Genomic DNA, 19,994 nt, shown 5'->3' on the forward strand with positions numbered 1-19,994 from the left:
ATCTTGTATTTTTCTGATTATAAAAGTAAAACCCTGTTTGAAATGGTCAAACAATACGAAAACTGAAACATGACAGAAAAGGCAGAATTGCGCACACTTCTGCTGTAAACCGTTTTACATTTCTAGATGTTTCGCAGCACACACATACGCAGATAGAAAACGAATGGGTAGCCCTTGGTAGTGTGTCTCCATTTCATGAGTATACTATATTTTATAATAAGTCAATCTTGATGTTGATGTTTGATCCCCACGCTGTCCTGTTTACAGGAGCCCTGAGCTTGACAGACTTCCTTTCAGTCACAGTCTTCCTTGTGACTCGGGGTCTTGACTGAGAGATGGGGTAATCAAGGTCATGTTTCCATATTGTCTCAGAGAAATAGGCACAGAGGCAGGAGCGTCTGAACAAGACCCGGACAGCATGGCTGAGCAGAGTCTGCTTTCCTCGGAACGATGGCTCCAACTGTATGGACTGAAGAGCAGGAAGCTGACTTTGAGGCAGATCTTATCACAGATTGGATTCCCACAGAGTGAAGGTACGGTGCTCCCTGAGGGCCTCTAGGCAGGCTTCCTCTGCCCCTCAGAAACCACTGGCCTCTGCACTTGCTTGGATCCCACAACTCTGTCACGGGGACGTGCTTGGCCATGCTTCAACCCAATATACGCACATCACGTAGAAATACAACTGTAACTACGCAGTACTGCCTCACTCCATTGGTGTGTGTGTATATGTGTATGTGCATGCATGTATGTATGGTGTGCATGTATATGGAAGCCAGAGGAGGATGTCACAGCTTTCATGGCTAGGCTGGTGGCCATCAGTGTCCAGCAATCTTTTAGTCTGTTCCCTTCCACTCTCTGCAGATATAAATGGACTGGATATCATGAATGTAACTCCCACCTAATAACTTTTGTAATTGTTTCATATTTGTTGGACTGGACATTATAAATGTAACTCCTAATTAAGACAGTTCATAATTACTTCATATTGTTCCTAGTGTATGTTGTTTATTGTAAGAGATGGAGCCTTTTTGTTTAGACAAAGAGGGGGAAATGGTGGAGGTTGGCCTAGTGCTGTGTATACAAACGCTAAATTCTGAACCCCAAGATCCAGTCACTCCCAGACAGGTGTGGCCTGTGTTATGCACACCGTGCTCCCTAATGTAAAGTTATTGGTTAATAAAAGGCTAGGGCCTGTGATTGGGCAGAGGAGAAAGGCGGCACCTGAGAATCCAGTGTCAGGTCTCGAGAGGGACTTCAGGAGAGAAAGGAGAAGAGAGTGAAGGAGAAGGAGAAAGGAGGCAGAGCCGAGGGAGGAGGCTGCCAGGGGGCAGATGGGACGTAAGCGCGTGGGCGGGAGACGTGGACCCCAGCACAGGCTGATGGAGCAGAAATAACCCGGGCAGGATCCAAACGAGAAACAAGGGCATGTGGCTGGGTGTAAGTTAAAATAGCTCACAACCTGCCTAATCTGGGCCTATAGCTTGTAAATAAAATACCAGGATTTTGTGCCTAGCTAGAATAAATAATTCATTTACATATTTTTTTTTCCTTTTTGGCTGAGTGAGGTGGTGCATGCCTTTAATCCCTGTCCTTGGGAGGCTGAAGCAGGTAGATCTCTGTGAGCTCACCCTGGTCTGCGTAGAGTTCCAGAACAACATGGGTTACACAGTAGGCCCTGTCTCAAACAAAACAAAATGACAAACCAAACCAAACCCTAAACCAAAAAAATATTTATATTATACTTTATTTATTTAGCTGGGGTGTGTGTGTGAGGTTTGTGGTGCTCAGAAGACAGCCTGTGGGGATCCCTTGTCTTCCTTCCTCTGTGGGTCCTGGGGGCGGAGCTCAGGTCCCTGAGCTTGGTGGCAAGTGTCTTTACCTACTGAGTCATGTCTCCCGCCCTCTACTTAATTTTTTGAGACAGATCTCTCCGTGAAACTGGAGGTCCAGGAGGTTTAATCTGGTGGCCAGTGAGCTCTGGAGAACCAGCTGTCTCTTGACAGATATTCACTGAGTGTGGTTTGCTTGTTTGTTTTCCTTTGAGACAGGCTCTCCCTAAGTAATCCCAGCTGGCCTTGATGCCCTATGTAAATTAGGCTAGCCTTGAACTCACCACCGCCCCTGCTTCCCAAAAGCTGGGATTAAAGGTGTGTAGCACTGTGCCCCACGCCTTTCCGGGTGCTAGAGATCCTCACTGGGGTCCTCATGTTTGTTTGGCAGGACGTTAACCAGCCAAGACGTTGTCTCAGCCCTAATTTAATTCTTTGTAATGAAAAGATAGAAATGATTTTTATTTACTCACACCATAGCAAAGGTCTCAATTATCCTCTGGGGTGTGCAACACCCCCCTCAGATTGATTGAAATAACTGCTCTGTGGACCGAGGTAGCAGCCTTGTACTACAAGAAAAAGAAGCCTTCTCCCTTTTGTGGACTAACGGCCCATGTTTGTTCTTTTTTTCTCTTAAACTTTTTTTTTTTTTAAAGCAAGTTGATTTACTTATTGTGTATGTGTGTGTCCATGTGAGTGTGCCTATGTGGGGGTCAAAGGGCACAGCTGTGGGAGTTAGCTTCCTCCTTTCCCCGTGTCAGGATTCTGGGAATCTGACTCAAGTTGTCAGGGTTGAGAGAGAGCATAGTCACCCGCTGAACCATCTCATCCACCCAGATGCGTATGTTTCTAAATGCCCTGGCTGGAATAAATACCAGGAATACTCGTTCGCATCCCAGGCTACAGGAGAATGTGCGAGAGTCTTTTCATTGTTATTGTTTTGGATGCTGCACTGTCTTGAGGCATTGCTGAAAGGGTCAGTGTAAGACAACACACTATGGACAATTCCCATTATCAGGTGGTTCTGAATTAGTCTATAAAACAAATATTTATTCAGCAGCCGGCAATGTCAAGTTTGGAATCAGAAGCTCACACACGGTCTCACTTGCCAGCTGGTTCTGTGCTAGCTCTGTGGTGGTCATTTGGAGTCTAGATTGTGCAGTTGCCCCAGGCTGGTCTGAACCAGCCCTCTGAACACAAGACTGCTCGCCAGTGCTCTGCCTTCTTGTATAATTCCTTCTCAGGAGCTGGCTTGGCTGCGTGCTTTCACACACTTAAGGATTGGGTGTGTGCCTATGATTTTCTAATATAGTATGATAGCATTGTTGATGATATTCCTTAATGGCCTTTTATTGCTTGTAGAATTTACATTGGTATTATCTTATTTCTGATATTCATAATTTTTATTTCCCTTTATAAATCTTGTTTTGTTTTTACTTCTTTTCTTTTCTTTTCTTTTTTTTTTTTTTTGGTTTTGGTTTTTCAAGACAGGGTTTCTCTATATAGCCCTGGCTGTCCTGGAACTCACTCTATAGACCTGGGTGGCCTTGAACTCAGAAATCTGCCTGCCTCTGCCTTCCAAGTGCTGGGACTAAAGGTGTGCGCCACTACCGCCGGACTTGTTTTGATTTCTTTCTTTCTTTTTTTTTTTTAAATTTATTTATTGTTATATGTAAGTACACTGTAGCTGTCTTCTCACACACACACACACACACACACACACACACACACACGCGCGCGCGCGCGCGCGCAGAGGGCGTCAGATCTCATTACGGATGGTTGTGAGCCACCATGTGGTTGCTGGGATTTGAACTCAGGACCTTCAGAAGAGCATCAGTGCTCTTAACTGCTGAGTCATCTCTCCAGCTCTTGTTTCAATTCCTTGAGACAGGTCTCACTATACAGTCCAAGCTAACCTGGAATTTGCTCTGTGGCTCAAGTTAGCCTTGAACTCACCACCCTTAGTCACTGCTCTCATCATTTATCTTTGCGTGTGGTTCTTTCCTTGGATATATTTGTCTTTAGGATGGTGATATTTACTTTCCAGATATCTTAGGACTTTAAAAAATATCTGGTGTGGATTGAGTTTTCAACTTAACACTATTGAGGCCAGAGACTATCACCTGGGAACTTTTAGGCTTTGAGAATGGGCTGACCCTTGTCCTGTGTCTCACCACAATTATTCAAGAATAGTTCTAAGTGTTGTTTAGGTCAAGAGCATTCATAATGTTGTTGCCTCCTAGTTTGGTCGATTTTGTTCATGTATTAAACCCAGAGGTCTGTGCATGCTATGCCAGTGCCCTACCACCGAGCTCACTTCTGTTGCCCACGGGGGTCTCCCTTTCCTCAAGGGACAGTGGCCACTGACCCATGAGTTCAAAGGGAACGGAAGCAACCACCAGGGTTCGCTCCGCCATGAGTATGGTGGAGAGAGTTTATAGGAGTCAGCTTTGGAGAAACAGCTCATTTTTATTGTTCTGGGGCAGTGTGGAAGGGTTTTCAGGGTTGCATGCAGGAAGGGCTGATTGGTCATAACACAGTACCCAATTATCATACAGGCAGGAAGGAGCAGCAGAACTTATGTGCTGAGTCTCGTAGTGCTTACACGAAGCTCTGCTCAGGGACAACCTCCAAATAAGGTTAAGCATCTGTGCTCAGAGTCATTCTCCAAACACGGTCAGTCTAAGAAAGAAAGTTCTCCATTTTATACCAAGCATGGAGAGCTATCTGGACATCATGGACTGTAACCTTAATGTCAGGGTTCTCCCACAATCCACCACTTAAAACATACTGCTGCTTGTGTCTTTCTTAATTTTATTTTCCAAGCTGGGGGACAAACTGAAGGCCCCTGTTCATATCTGCCAGCTTATTTTTTATATCTGTTGTTTAAACTGGATATTTTTTTTATTGTTCTGTCTTCAAGCTCACTTACTCGTTGTTTTGCTCCTGGGCCCACCATATTCTGAGTTTTTAAAGTTTGCTTTTTTTTTTTAAAGAACACTTAGATCCAACCAGGAAGTGTAGTTAATTTTTTCTTTTTAACTTTATTAGCCGGGCGGTGGTGGCACACGCCTGCAATCCCAGCACTCTGGGAGGCAGAGGCAGGCAGATTTCTGAGTTCGAGGCCAGCCTGGTCTACAGAGTGAGTTCCGGGATAGCCAGGGCTATACAGAGAAACCCTGTCTCAAAAAAACTGAATCCAAAAAACCAAACAACAACAACAACAAAAAAAAAAGGTAAAACTTTACTATTGGTATATGTTAATCATGCAAAAAAATGAATGCATTTTGTGACACTTCCATATATATTTAATGTTCTTTATCATATTCATACCCACATATCTCTCTCATGCCCCATCTTTATCTTCCCATTCTTCTGAATGTTCTCTACTTTTTGATTCGTCTGTGTATGGGAGAAGGCAGGTGGGGTAGAAACCCTGGGTTGGGATTAAGTGAGTTCTACAACATATTGGTGCCCAGCATTATGAGGAATGTTCAGGTGGTCAGCTGTCTTTATCATTTCTATAGTTTGAAAGCTGTGTCTTTGTGCTTCTTGCAGACCCTTGTAGTATTTAATTCCTCTTCAAATCTCTGACCAGGTTGAAGACTAGAAATAATCTCATAATTAAACTTAAGTTATTTAACATTAAAGATGTTTTAGATTTGAAAAGATGATTTTATGTAAGATATGATATACATTGATAACATGCAGTCCATCAGTTTTGTCAATGTAGCTACATTACTCTAATATCCATCCTAAGTTTACTATTCTATACCTGAATTATGTTTTGATTTTAATTTTCATTACCATCTGAAAACCATGCTTTCAATCTACATCATCTTCCTCAATGCTAAACAGCTTAAGTTTGATTATGAAACTATAACTAGTCTTCATCTGAGATCTGAGAATGACTTAAGTATTACCTCAATATATAGGAACCACAAAAAGATAGCTCCCAAAACTTAAACATTTTATAAAGACAGATGGCCACCTGGACAGTCCCCTATTCCTCAAAACATTGCAGCATCTGTCTTCAGCCTTCCGTCCCCCCGAACCATCTGACAGACCTTAAGTGTGGCAGGACTACACTTCTGAAGGACTAGCTTACTCTGTCTTGGTAGAGCTAAGCTGTCAATTATCCTGCATCTTGTGCCATTTACTGGACAGTATTCTGCAGATGAATTAGGACAACTCTTTCCCAATGGCTACCTTGGCACAACTGGAGCAACTCCATGTGGAGGTTATGATGCTCAATATCTTCTTTGAACTGTGAAGGGGGCACTTCATGAGCAGACACATTTCATAGTCAAAATTTCTATTAATAATGAAATGATTTTTAAATTGCCATAGTCTGTGGATTTCTGTAGTTTCTTCCCTGTTCAAAATTAAGAACGTTTCCAAATTATCCCGTAACTTCAATGACATCATAATTCTAAAGATGTCTCTGAGAAGCCTTACCTCATCTTCTTCCACCATCACAGTTCATCCCAGGAGACACGGATGTGTCTCTGACACATCCGTGAAGGACTAGACATGCATTTAGGTAATGCTGTATTCCCATCCAGTTTGGAATAGTCCTGCCACCCAGAGGGTGCTAGGTAGAGTATGCACCCAGATGTTTGCACAGCTGAGCAAACAGTGCAGCAGTCCTTTGACACAGAACCCAGTGTGCACCCCAGCTGGCTACTGAACTGTCCTTGGACCTGCCCCTCTCAAGCCTCAGCCAGAACTTGTGATTCTGCCGTCTTGTTGACGTCACGCTTGGCTCCTCCGCATCGCTGACTTGCTCACCTCCTCTCACTGGAGCAGTAGGCTGCCCCTAAGTTGAATTTTTATATGTATTTATTAGGTTTGCCTAATTTAAGAAACAACACATTCTCTTGAGATTTTAATTTGTTTGTGTGTGGTGTGGTGTACGTGTTCCTGTGTGCTCAGGTGTGCTTCCGTGGGTGCATGTGTATGCCCATAGTTTTAGTTTATTGAGATGGTCTCATATGCATTTAACCTAGGCTAGCTTTGAACTCCTCATCCTCCTGCTTCTCCCTCCCAAGGATTGGGATTACAAGGGTGAATAACATGCCTGATCATTTTTTTTTTCCCTCAAGTTTTGCAAATTAAGTTCAAACCTTCAGTAAGACTTCAGGCATTAAGCATGGTTTTCATGTTGTGATTTTGAGCTTTGCCTCAATTGTTCTAGATAAAAGAACCAGAAAACGAACCCCATCTCCCTCCTCACGATTTTGAAGATTTCTGCATGGCAGGAGCACTTATGTTTGTCATAGTTCCTGGAAAGGTTTTATGACTTGGGATAGAAATACAAAGCATTGCTAATTACTGAGAAAACTGTTTGAAAACAAACCATGAGAATCTTTGCTGATAGACTGTTTTTGATTGTTTTCATAAAAATACAGATTATGTGACTTCTTTGAAGAGACTCGTGGCTTCTCGGTATGCTGATGGCCTGTTCCCACAGTTCTCCACAGCAGAAGATGGCAGACTATACAACGTGAGTCAGAGGTCCCTCAGTCTCATGGAAAGGGGCTTTGGCCACATTAAGATCTCAGGGGCTAATTGGTGGAGGCACATACCTTTAATCTCAGCACTTGGGAGGCAGAGGTAGGGGGATCTCTTATGTTCAAGGCAAATTTGGTCTACAGAGCAAGTTCCAGAATAGGCAAGGCTACACAGAGAAACCCTGTCTCGAAAAACAAAAGCAAACAAACAGCCCCTCCCCCAAACAACAACAGATCCCAGGGACATAGAGATTCCCATTTCGGGTTTTCTTCTTCCTCGGGCAATGGCAGAATGATGAGGTTGTAGTTGAGCAGCTGGGGAAGGAACCCCAGGGCATGAAAGAGAAGAGTGCAGAAAGCTCTCACTCAGAAGAAAAACCTCTATGTGCTGTATTTTGAAAAAGGCAGTGTCCCAGCACTCTGGGAGGCAGAGGCAGACGAATTTCTGAGTTCAAGGCCAGCCTGGTCTACAGAGTGAGTTCCAGGACAGCCAGGACTATACAGAGAAATCCTATCTTGAAAAAAAAAATCCAAAAAAACCACACACACACACACACACAAAGAAAGAAAGAAAGAAAGAAAGAAAGAAAGAAAGAAAGAAAGAAAGAAAAAAGGAAAGAAAGAAAGAAAGAAAGAAAGAAAGAAAAAGAAAGAAAGGAAAAAGAAAACGGCAGTGAAAAAAGCCACTATGAGAGTCATCTCTGAAGTCACCCAAGAGGCAAATAGAGTCTGCTGGAGCCAGGTTGGACTAGGGGCAGTGCTGGCAGGTGGAGATCTCACCCACATTATGCTAGGACCCACAACTGGAGTCTGAAGTCTTGTTGGAGACACACCTCTGAGGCCACTGGGACTGTTATTCCCTTGGAATCTGTAGGGGGCCCTCCCAGGATCCTTGTGTTAGTCTAAAGGAAGAGGATTAGAAGAAAGAACATAGCTATGAAAAGGGACTTTTTTCACACAGTGGCTCACAGACAATGCTCCAGCTAGCCCAACAATGACTACCTCCCATTGAAAAGGCCAAGAACTCAGAGCTGTTCAATCTGGGAGACTGGGTGTCCTGGTCTGATGCCCAAGTAGCAGAGGACTCCTAGAGGGCGGCTGGTCTGCAGTCTACGTCGTACCCTTGAAGAAGCAGGCACTAACACCAACAAAGGAGTGCCTCAGCAACAGGGTACTGAACTTGCCAGTGAGACTGAGGGCAAGCCGGCGAAAAGAAAAAGATTCCTTCTTTACCTCCATTCAAGTGGGCTGTCCCTAGGAGGTGTGGCTCAGATTTAGGGCGGGTCTTCCCATCTTAAAGGATCCAATCAAGAAAAATCCCCCACAGGAATGCTAAGAGGCTTGTTTCCAGCTGATTCCAGGTGTGGTCAAGTAGACAACTAAGTATCCGTCACACTCCTCAACAGATACTCGGCATAGCACGGTATTTGCATAAAACCTATTCAATTCTATATGTTATCACTAGATGATTTATAATACCCAACACAGTATAAACGCTGTGTGAATACGTCTTATATCATATTGGATAGGCAGTGATAACAATAGATAACCTGTTCATAGTCATTATCGGTGCCGTTCATTTTTTAAATATTTTCTACCCTAGGTTGGTTGAATCTAAAGATATCGACCCTGTGGATAGAGAGGGCCGCCTGTATTTACTAATTTAAAATTGCGCCTCTGAGTTTGGTGAACTAGAGCTGTTTTAAACTGGTTCACATTAAAATCACCACAGAGCAGAGGTGTCTTTGTCCACATAAACCCACCGCCGTATCCCCTGAGATCTTTCTGTGACTTTTCCTAGATCTGTGGGAATGAGAACAACCGCCTGCTTCACCCCAGATGGGGCGCAGACGATGGACCAAAGAAAGGGTCCAGCTAGATCTAGCTCAGTGAACCAGAGTTTATAGGGGTTACTCAAAGGGACACAAGGGACTCAGTGGCAACTGCATCATTGGGAAAAAGCTCGTCAGGAAATAACCACACAACACAGTTTCATGCCGGGGTCCTGGAAGCTGAGGTCTTAAGAGAAACTGTGAGGCTGTTGAGCATGCGCAGCAAAGTCCCAGGTTCAATGCCCATCACCACCGCGGTGCTGCAGAGAAACCATGCTGGCCTTTGAGGTGAGCTCAAGAGAGATGTAGACAGGGACAAAATGACACAACTTTTTCGTTCTCCTTATTCTCTGTCTACTTCTTTGCACTCTAAAAGGTCTTGCGATTGTGCCAGGTGTGCTTAAAGGATGTGTACATAAGAATTTGCCCTCAAGTCTTGGTCACTTTTAGGGATGTTCCCAAAGGTATCCGTGACGGCTATGAGTAACTGGATGAGAGGAGGTTGGCGTAGGAGAGAGGGCAGAGTGACAAAGGTTACGGTCACCATGATAAGCCTGAGCTGCTGTCCTTGCAAGGAATTGGTGGCCTTTGAACAAATATTTTGTAGGGTCTTCTTACATAGGGAAACTTTTCAAAAATAAAAAAATAATTAAAAAATTATTTTTTAGCTGGGCAGTGGTGGTGCACGCCTTCAATCCCAGCACTTGGGAGTCAGAGGCAGGTGGATTTCTGAGTTCGAAGCTAGCCTGGTCTACAGAGTGAGTTCCAGGACAACCAGGGCTATACAAAGAAATCCGATACAGAAAAACCAAAAAAACCAAAAAAAAAAAAAAAAGAGTTAATTAATAAATAAAATAAAAAAAATAAATCTGTCTTGGCTTGTTCTTTCTTTTATTCAATTTCTTAAAAGTGCTCCTGGCCATCTTCTAGTGTTCTGTTTATATTATAAAATAAGATACAACATAGAAGCTTTATTTTATTTTATTTTATTTTATTTTATTTTGAGTGCTGCAGTTTGAAGAGCTCTCATTATCTTTCTGAGAGGCTGAAATCTCTTTCCTGGCTCCTGTGGGGTTTTTGAAGGGCACCTACAGAATCCTTTCTAGATGGTAGCTCCAGCTGTCTCCCGGGAACTGAGGTTTCAGCCTATTTTGCTACTGTTTCATTCTTCTTAACTTTTCATCCTTATTTCCACGCAGCTGACAGCCAAGTCAGAGCTGATCTACCAGTTTGTGAGTTACTTAACACAAGCCGTGGAGAGCTATAAGCAGCGGATGGACTGGCTCACGAGCGGGAGCCGGCAGATTTTTGGCGTTCTCTTGGAACAGAGAGTCACCATAGTGCTGGATCTCAGCGACGGTCTGACGGAGGAGCTCAATCTGTGTCGGGATGCTCTGACAATGGTCCTCCAAGAGCAAGTGGCTCTCATCACCGGGTTCAACATCATATGGTGAGTCCCCCGAGGAAGCGTTTGTCTCTGCGGAGCATCACATCTTCAGAGTTACGTAGCAGAGCTAACACAATTAGTCTGATGGCACAGGAGGAGGATTATCACAATCCCATAGAATATATAATTTCTGCAGAAAGCCCACGATGAATTCATTATTCATCTCAGGGAACTTTTATCCACACTTCTCAGTACACCTTTGGTTTCATGTTAAGAGAGATTTAGAAATTTATTTTTCTTAAATCTACTGGCAAGTCAAAACATGAAAATATAAATAACTGTATTATTTGTGTGTGTGTGTGTGTATTGAAGCTGTAAGTCTCATTCTAGATTGGATATTGAGAGTAAAGGCCACAACTTTTGCTCTTTCCCAGACTGAATTTGTTACACACGCTGACCCCTCCTCTGAGTTTAAACCCCTTTAATCAGAACAACAGGTGGCTGCTGTTCTAGAATTTCACGAAGAGTTTTGTGATTGATTATCTATGGATTCTTGGCACCACAGGAATGTGGGCTTCAGTGCTGGCTCCTCAACCACATCAGCACTTGAGCCTGACAGGAAACATCTGGATGAACGGGTGGAGGGAAATCCACCTAATTGAGTTTTTCTCATTGGAATAATGCACTTTTACCTAAATAGGGGACACCTTTGTGGGCGGTGTCGACAGAGACAAGTTATTGAAGGAACGGAGTTTTGATGAGTGCAAGTCCTCCGCTTTCTTGGATTGTTTACTGTAGCATCTGTGCCACACAGTCAGATCTCTCTACCCAGAGAGGCCCCACCAAGGGGACACGCTCCCTGCGAGCCAGCACTCCCTACAGCCTTGGAACACGAGGGACAGTCAAGCCACTTTGGTTGACATTATAAACACACTAGATTCGAACGGTTCCTCTTTTTTGAGGCGAGGGTGCCCTTCAGTCATTTCTAAAATAAACGCTTTAAACAAATGTCCTCAGGATTTTAAAACACGTCCAGCTGAAGTAAAACAGCACTATTTTTGCCCCAGGAAAGATAGCTGGCCGAGCCTTGAAACGACAGAGAAAACAATATCGCTAAGAATAAATTTTAAAATAGTGAGTTGCTACCAACCTGTGAGCTACAATACTGTAAGTTATTATAAACTAATAGTTTAATAATCCTGTTAATGAAAATAGTTTCTCCTAGTATTCGCGCATGGATGCCTACACTCTCCTATGCAGATACGCATGCGTGCGTGCGTGCGTGCGTGCGTGCGTGTGTGCGTGCGTGCGTGCATGCATGCGTGCGTGGAGACTAGTGATGTCTTCCTCAATCACTCTCGACTTTACTATTTTCCCCCTCTTTGAGGTAGTCTTTCACGGAACATGGAGCTCTCTGATTGGCTAGACTGGCCAGCGGGCCCCAGGGATGCTCCTGTCTCTGCCTCCCCACATTTGGGATTGTAGTGTATACTGATGTGGTTGCCTTTTTTATGTGGGTACCAGAGATCCAAATTTGGGCCTGCTTTGCCAGCGGGCGTTTTACTAACCGACCCTCTCCTCAGCCCCTCTCTTAACGTTTTTAAAGCACTAGTTAACACTCGTACCTTTTTGTCTGTCCCATGCCACTCCTGGTCACCATGCCTGCGGGAAGTCATGGTGCTTTGACATTAGATATTAGATCCTCAGTATACTTCCCTGAACAGGACAGGCATGTCAGAACTGGCTCACAAGTTTTCTCAATGGTCCTCGGAGAACCAGCAGCTTGGTTTCCCTTCTCGCCCAGGTGACTTCCGGGTGACACTGAAGGCCGAGACACTCCTGTGGTGGCGTTAATCACTGTCTGGTGACTATGATCCCTTTCAGGGTTTCTGAAAAGCCATTGAAGTGGCAGGAGTGTACCGTGCTCGTGACCGAGTTCTCTATAGCTGCTGCCATCAGCTGGATTGAGAAAATGATTTTTGAACCAATGGTTGTGAAAGAGGTTAGCTGCCTGGATGCTCTGCTGGAAGCCAGGAAAGACAAAACCGTAAGTGTGTCCACAGCTGGCCCAGGCCACCAAGGGGGCTTGGAGCTTCACTTATACATATGTGTCTCCACACTGCTGGTTCAGGCCCCCTCCTGAAACTCGAGCATCATCCCTGAGGGTACCTGCCTTAGGTTCCAGTCCAGTTGCTATGGTAACATACCCCAATCAAAAGCAAATTGGGGGCAGGGGATGGTTTATTTCTGCTGATGGTTCCAGGTTCCAGTCATCATAGTGGAGATGTCACAGCACAGGAGCTCGAGGGAGTTGGTCACATTGCACCTGCAGTCAAGGGCAGGGGGGCATGGAGGGGAGAGAGAGACAGAGACAGAGACAGAGAGGGAGATGACAGAGGGAGAGGGAGGGAGGGAGAGGGAGGAAGAGAGAAAGGAGGTGGGAGAGGGAAGGAGAGAGAGAGGAAGAGAGGAAGGAGGGAGAGGGAGGGGGAAGGAGAGAGGAGGGAGGGGGAGGGATGAAGGGAAGGAGAGAGAGAGAGAGAGAGAGAGAGAGAGAGAGAGAGAGAGAGAGAGAGAGAGTCAGGACTAAAACCCAGAGGACGGCCATGCCCTTGTAGCTGGGTCTTCCTGTATCAGTCAATGCAATCAGAAGACTTATCCACAGATATGTCCCTGGCCAACCTGCTCTGGACAATCCTTCACTGAGCACTTCTTCCCTGGCGATTCTAGATGGTAACCAGTTGATAAAACTAACCAGCATAGTCCCCAAAGCATAATCCATTTCCTCCTGAGCCCATGGCCAGTCTAGAAGTAGGCTCCAGCTTCAGTGATGGCTTTGGTGATGGCAGAGTTGGATCAACCAAACTGGGGTGCCCATACCTGCCCAGTGAGCTGACCTAAGTTCTTCCGCAGGGTGAGCAGGGCCTACAAAAGGATAGACCCTATGCAGCTAGTTCAAAGAGAGTGTGGCTAGGCTGTAAATCCCTGACACGTTAGTTCTGTTCTTGCCCTTCTGCTGATTAGAGAAAGGAATGCCCATTTATAGGAAACAGAGAGGTTGGGGCACTCCTCAAAGAACAAAGAAATAGGGGTTCCCTGGCACCCGTGTTCTGGACCTTTCCCAGCTCCTGCTCTTCAGATGGATCTGTTCTGTACCTTCAAGCCAACGAGCCTTGTGTGATGTCAGTCAGCATTAACTGTCAACCTGACCCAGCATAGAACCACCTGAGAACAGGATCTCAGTGAGGAACTGTCTACACTGGGGAGTGGCCCTGTCTATTGGGGATTGCCTTAGTTGATAAGGGAAGACCCAGCCCACCGTGGGTGGCACCGTTGCCTAGGCTCGGGCCCTGAACCATTTAAAAGCAAAGAAAGCAAGCGGAGCACAAGCAAGCGAGCTCCCATAGGTTCATTCGTCTCCGCTGTGGATGGCACGTGACCAGCTACTTCAAGCTCTGTCGCTGTGACTTCTTTGCAGTGAGGGGCTGTGGCTGGAAACTGTGAGCTTTCTCATCTCCATTGATCTCTGTCAAGCTATTTTATGACAGCCACAGAAATGAAACCCGCATGGGCCCCCATGCATTTGGATGCACTGGTATATGGTTTTTGCTAGGGATCTTTGATGATAGCATTTTTCCCATGAGAAGGCGATCGGTCCCTCACTTTCCTTCTGCCACAAGGTCTGTTTCTCTGAGTGACTCTGGTGATGAGGCTCTTTAAGAGAATGACATAATGGCAAGGGGTTTATCTGGGTGGGAGGGATTCCTTAGCTAGCCTCAACTCCTCCAGAGGGGGGAGGGAAGGAAGGGGGAAAAGGAGGAAGGGGGGAAGGGGAGGGGGAGGGGAAGTCTGCTTGCCTTTGAGATATAGATGGTAAAGACTTGCTTCCTCTGTTTTGGAATATGGGAGTCTTTGTAGGTTTTAATCTTTACCTAACTGCATCCAGGACTCCTTTCTTTACAAAAGAACTCAGTAAGTAAATAAATAAATAAATAAATAATTAAATGCTGGCACGCCCTGGCTGTCCACCGGTCTATGTTTATCAATACTAAGGTGATGGTTTGAAATTGGGAATTCTTTTTCCTCAAAAGGCCAGCTGAATATGTGCTTTTCATTAAAGAGGAACCAAACACAAACCACTTTGTTCTTTGGCCCTTTAAGTCTGTTTTGACATCTGCAAAATTCCAAGTGTTTGAATCTTACTAAGCATTCAAAATGGAATGTTTCCCAGGCTTTGGAAGTGTGTGTACACACACACACACACACACACACACACACACACACACACATGCTTGTGCACATGTATGTGTGTGTACATGCACACACAAGCATCTTCTTTCTTTGTGGACTTGACTGTTTTGATCACTGCTATCTCCGGCCCGTGTCAAGTGGCCAGACCTGCTAAGACCCCAATCCTCAGATGACCTTGCTTCCTTCCCTTACTTCTGGATTCCCAATCGTAGAAAATATGAACAACTCAGTGAGTGCCAGGGGGTCCTTTAGAAGAAGAACCAAGAAAGGTGGCAGCAGGTACTGACCACCATATCCAACCTGTGGCCTCGAGCAAATTCAAAGCATATACAGACCACAGAAGTCCTTTACCAATCACCTCTACCCATGGGTGATCTCAAGGAAAACTCTAGTAAACACATCTGTCTTGAGCACACTTTGTCTCGTAAGAGTAAAACACAGTGAGCGTGCGTATGCACTGGTTCCCTAAGGCCCTGCTCCTCTGCTCCATGCCTCTCAGAACTACCCAGAGAGCTCCAGTTTATTCATGTAGTTTGCTAGGACTAGAAAAAGAGTCTTAAATGTCAAGACACTTGGAATGGTGACTGTAACCACGTAGACCTTTCCTACTGATGACAACGTGCTTACGGTTGTCTTCTTTTATCCTTGGGCCCTGAAACCCATAGACACCAATATTCAAAAATAGCACAGAAGCCAGTATTGTACTGAGCTGCGAGTGGAGGAGGGCGTTGGCCTCGTCCAGTGCTGTGCTTAGTAACCCGAAAGAGTGAGCACCGAGCATGGGCCCCGGGATCTCAGAGGAGCCCTGGCAGAACGTGGGGTCTGTTTAAATCATGTCTCCAATACTAGCAACTGCAGACACAGTTGAAGCCTTGAGTTATCACCGAATCCTGTGCAAAAAGACCTGGTTCACAGGAAGGGCAGCGTGCAAGCTATTGAGGAAATGTTTGGTAAATGAGGCCTGGGTTTCTCAGAGCCCAGCAGTGCTGACCAGCACAGGTTTCCAGTGTCAGCAGGAAATCTGCAGACACAGAGTACAAAGGGTCTTTGGGAAAGAAAGGGCTGTTTAGGGGAGTCCAGGGCCTCAGTTGTCCATGTCCTGAAGAGTTTTGTTCTTGCTTTCAGGGCCACCTGTTCCTCAGGATGCCTGGCTTTCTGTTTTTGTTTATCCCAGCCTCTCTTTTGTGTACCTGGTAGGCACCCGTTCAGATTTGGGATTTTAAAAATCATATTCACAGAGAGTAAATGAGTGAATTGAAGATAGACTTTCCCAATCCTACGAGTGTCAGACTATCAGTCTGTAAAACTGACACCCCGCTTGCTTCCCCAGAGCAGTTTGGACAGGTGTAAACATTTTCTATTGCGTCCCGACGCCTAACCAGGGATCTTGGAATGTTTCTTGGACAGTAAAGGCACGGAAAGGAAATACTGTCAATATGGCTGAGTCTGGGGGCTAGGCGTAGGTACTGAGCGGGTGGCATAGAATTGAGGCTTGTTATTTTCAGTTGAAGAGAAGTGCTGGGTGAGGCAGGTGAGTTTGCTAAGCCTTACAGGACTCTAGTGGGGACAACTGGGTGGGATTTAGACCCTAGAAACCTGTAAGGGCAGGTAGTAAGTGATGGCCCAGGCGTTAGGAGGCATCTGAGAAGCCAACTGGAGTTCATCCCATCACTGACCATAAGAAGGAGCCACCACCACGAAGGGAATCAGAAAGTCAAAACGGTTCAAAGAAGGGAAGAGCTGAGGAACAGGAAGGAGCTCAGTCCCCAGACATGGAGCTGACTTAAAATGCCACAGTGTTCTTGTGAATGGAGAGAGAGGCAGCGTCTTTGCTGGATTCCCCACTGTGCTTTGGACTGATCTCTGTTTTGCTTCTTGAGGTAGATTTTATGGCCGAGGCTTTGGGATGAGAGCTGGCTTGGACAAGGGGCAGAGAGGGCAGCGCTGCTCCCTGTCTGTCTCTTTCTTTTCTTCCTTCCAAAGCTGATGCCAGGAAGACGCCGAGGTGTCTTCATGTGGGAAGAATGCAGGTTGCCATGAAATGGGACATAAAGGTGCCATCCTAGTGTGTGTGTGTGTGTGTGTGTGTGTGTGTGTGTATACATGGAGCTCTTATTGACTAGACTATCTGCTGGCATTATAGGCATGCGCCACCATGCCCAGCTAGCATTCTATTTTATGGGGAATAAATTACAGGCGCTTTAGGCTGAACACCCTAATGCAGCAAAGGCGGTTTTCAGCTCAATAACATCTCCAGGGAAAAGCATCTCTACATAAGAGTTTCAGTATCTTGGGCCACTGCCAGAGCAGGGAAGAAGCATCCTGTCAGAGTCTTCCAGCACAACCCTCCCCATCTCTAGGTCCTTGTCTAGTTAGGCTTCTATTGCTGTGAAGAGACACCATGACCACGGCAACTCTTATAAAGGAGAGCATTTCATCAAGGCTGGAGTATAGTTCAGAAGTTCAGTCCATATCACCATGGTGGCGTGCAGGCAGGCACACCTGGTGCTGAGAGGTCTACGTCTGGATCCACAGGCAGCAGGAAGAGACAGCGAACTACTAGATTTGACTTGAGCTTCTGAGACCTCAAAGCCTTTCTCCACCAAAGCCACACCTCTGAATACTGCCTCTCCCTGTGAGCCTACAGGGGGAATTTTTAGTCAAACCGCCACAGTCCTCATCTGTCCCTTGATCTCACAGACCCTAGAAGATACTCTGTTCCCTATCTTGGGCCTTGTGTCATTTTAGATGCCTACGAGTGGCTATTCCTATGTTAGATCTGGGCACAGATGTGATCATCGGGGAAATGTTTTCGAGCAACATTGTACACAGGAGCCTTAATCACCATCGCTGGAGGGCCTGTCCCAGTTAGGGTTCCAATGGTGTGATGAAACACCGTGACCCAAGGCAGGATCCTCGCTTGCATGCCTGGCACATGGCCTGTGCAACACCAGGAAGCAGGAGGGCCTGGAATGCATTTGCCGGAAGAAAACAATTCAGTCAACTCAACACTCCGTGGAATGCTGTTTCTTAGGTGTGTTGGGTCCTCCATCCCCCACTCCACCTCTGCCTACCCCTACTGGGAAGAGATTTACAACATTCACTGGGCTTCACGACCTAGTGATGACTTCTTTTAGAGATCTGGGAGCTTGAAAAGAGAGGAAAAGGTATGGGAGGGACTAAGGCTTTCCTGGCCTGTTGGAGGAGGTAGTGGCTGAAGTAGTCTTGTCTGGGCTCTCTCTCTGGCTACATAACTCCCAGCCCGGGCCCTTGGCTACCCCTGTTCTACCCACCCCATTGGATACCAAGTATGCTCCTTCTCCTGCAGACATAGGCTCCTAGCACTGACCACGAGACTGTCTCCTCTCTATCAGGTTTAAAGTTATGGAGGAAACATTTATTGACTAGCTTCAGCTCATAAGGAGTTGAGATGAAAGCATAAATAAGTCCTGGGCTCCATCCTGGCTAGTCCTACGCCATCTTGACACAAGCTAGAGTTATCTGAAAGGAGGGATCCTCAGTTGAAAAAATGCCTCCATTAGATCCAGCCGTAAGACATTTTTTTTAACGATTGATGGCGGAGGGCCCAGCCCAGTGTGGGTCGTGCAGTCCTGTGGCTGGTGGTTCTGGCTTCTGTAAGAAAGCAGGCTGAGCAAGCCAAGCCAAGCCAGTAAGCAGCACCAAGGCCTCTGCATCAGTTCCTGCCTCCAGATTCCTGCCCTGTGTGAGTTCCTGTCCTGGCTTCCTTCGATGATGAACAGCAATGTGGAAGTGTAAGCCAAGTAAACCCTTTCCTCCCCAACTTGCTTTCCGGTCCTGATGTTTCATTGCAGCAACAGACACCCTAACTAGGACAGGCTCTAAGGATGACGAAGCCTGCTTCTTGCCTGTGCAGTACATTTGCTGAGGCACCTACCACGTCCTCGGTGGAAGGGATCAATCAAGGTGATTCTGAGGGGCAGGTTCAGATGATATATATTCCTGGCTTGCTTTCATTTGTACTTTCAGAAGTTTCTGTAAAATACACATATACACATTAGTATAGGTGTATTTATTTAACCCTTACAACTAACTAAGCCCTCAAGGATAAACTGTATTGTCTCATTTTTTGGTACCCAAAGACATCAAGGATACATCAGTCACCTGAATTCCTAGAATGCATTCATGTCAGGGAGGCAAAACCCTGCGCAGAGCAGGAGTGGAGCCATTGCAGATGCGTCTCCTGGGTGTCCTTTGGAGGGCTGTCCATATCCCTGAATACACCAAAAACACATTTTTAGTCAAGTAGACATCTCCCAGAATCCCTAGCTCAAGGTGAATGTGTCGCTGTGGCAAAGGTAGTCCATCAGTTGTATTAAGACAATCCTTGGCTGGAGAGATGGCTCAGCAGTTAAGAGCACTGACTACTATTTCAAAGGTCCCGAGTTCAAATCCCAGCAACTACATGGTGGCTCACAATCATCTGTAATGAGATCAGACACCCTCTTCTGGTGTGTCTAAAGACAGCTACAGTGTACTTACATAAATAAATAAGAGGTTCAAACTGGGGCAGGCGCATGTATGCCCAACAAGAGCAGGGTTTATGCTAGCTCACTGTTTAAGAAGGGGGACTAGCTGGGGCGTGGTGGCGTATGCCTGTAATCCCAGCACTCTGGGAGGCAAAGGCAGGCAGATTTCTGAGTTCAAGGCCAGGCTGGTCTACAGAGTGAGCTCCAGGACAGCCAGGGCTACACAGAGAAACCTTGTCTCAGAAAAAAAAAATCCAAAAAGCCAAAAAACAAACAACAACAACAAAAAAGGGGAAGACTGTAAGGCACAGTGGTAGGAGTGTGACGTGCTCTATAGCAGTCAGGAAACAGAGTAGACAGGACGTGGAGCTGAACTGTGAAACCCAACGTCTGTTTCCAGTGACCATTTCCCCTAGTGAGGCTCCACCTCCTAATGGCTCTAGAATTTTTCAAAATCGTGTTCTCAGCAGGGAACTGGGTTTTGAAACAAGTGAGCCAGTGGTTTACATTTCCCACTCAATCTACATCAGGAGGGGGGCAAGGAACAAGAGGAAGAGATGAGAGAGCATAACAGAGAGAGTCAAACTAACCAAAGTACACCAAGCAGACACATGGAAACAACAAAGGAATCCAGTGTTTTGTATAATTAATGTATAGTGACATACAACAGTGTA

At 45.7% G+C, this 19,994-nt stretch overlaps 1 protein-coding gene across 1 annotated transcript in view; it reads left to right on the forward strand.

Annotated features, from left to right (window-relative positions):
- Positions 1-397: 397 nt before the first annotated feature.
- Positions 398-19,994, forward strand: part of Vwa3b (von Willebrand factor A domain containing 3B) — a 170,100-nt gene continuing 150,503 nt past the window's right edge. The window contains 4 exon segments of the mRNA XM_052193191.1: positions 398-533; positions 7,241-7,335; positions 10,374-10,624; positions 12,446-12,608. Coding sequence (XP_052049151.1) covers positions 419-533; positions 7,241-7,335; positions 10,374-10,624; positions 12,446-12,608 — 624 coding nt within the window. The 5' untranslated portion in view covers positions 398-418.

The sequence above is a fragment of the Apodemus sylvaticus genome, chromosome 9 (assembly GCF_947179515.1).
Source record: "Apodemus sylvaticus chromosome 9, mApoSyl1.1, whole genome shotgun sequence".
Taxonomy (NCBI): Eukaryota; Metazoa; Chordata; class Mammalia; order Rodentia; family Muridae; genus Apodemus; species Apodemus sylvaticus.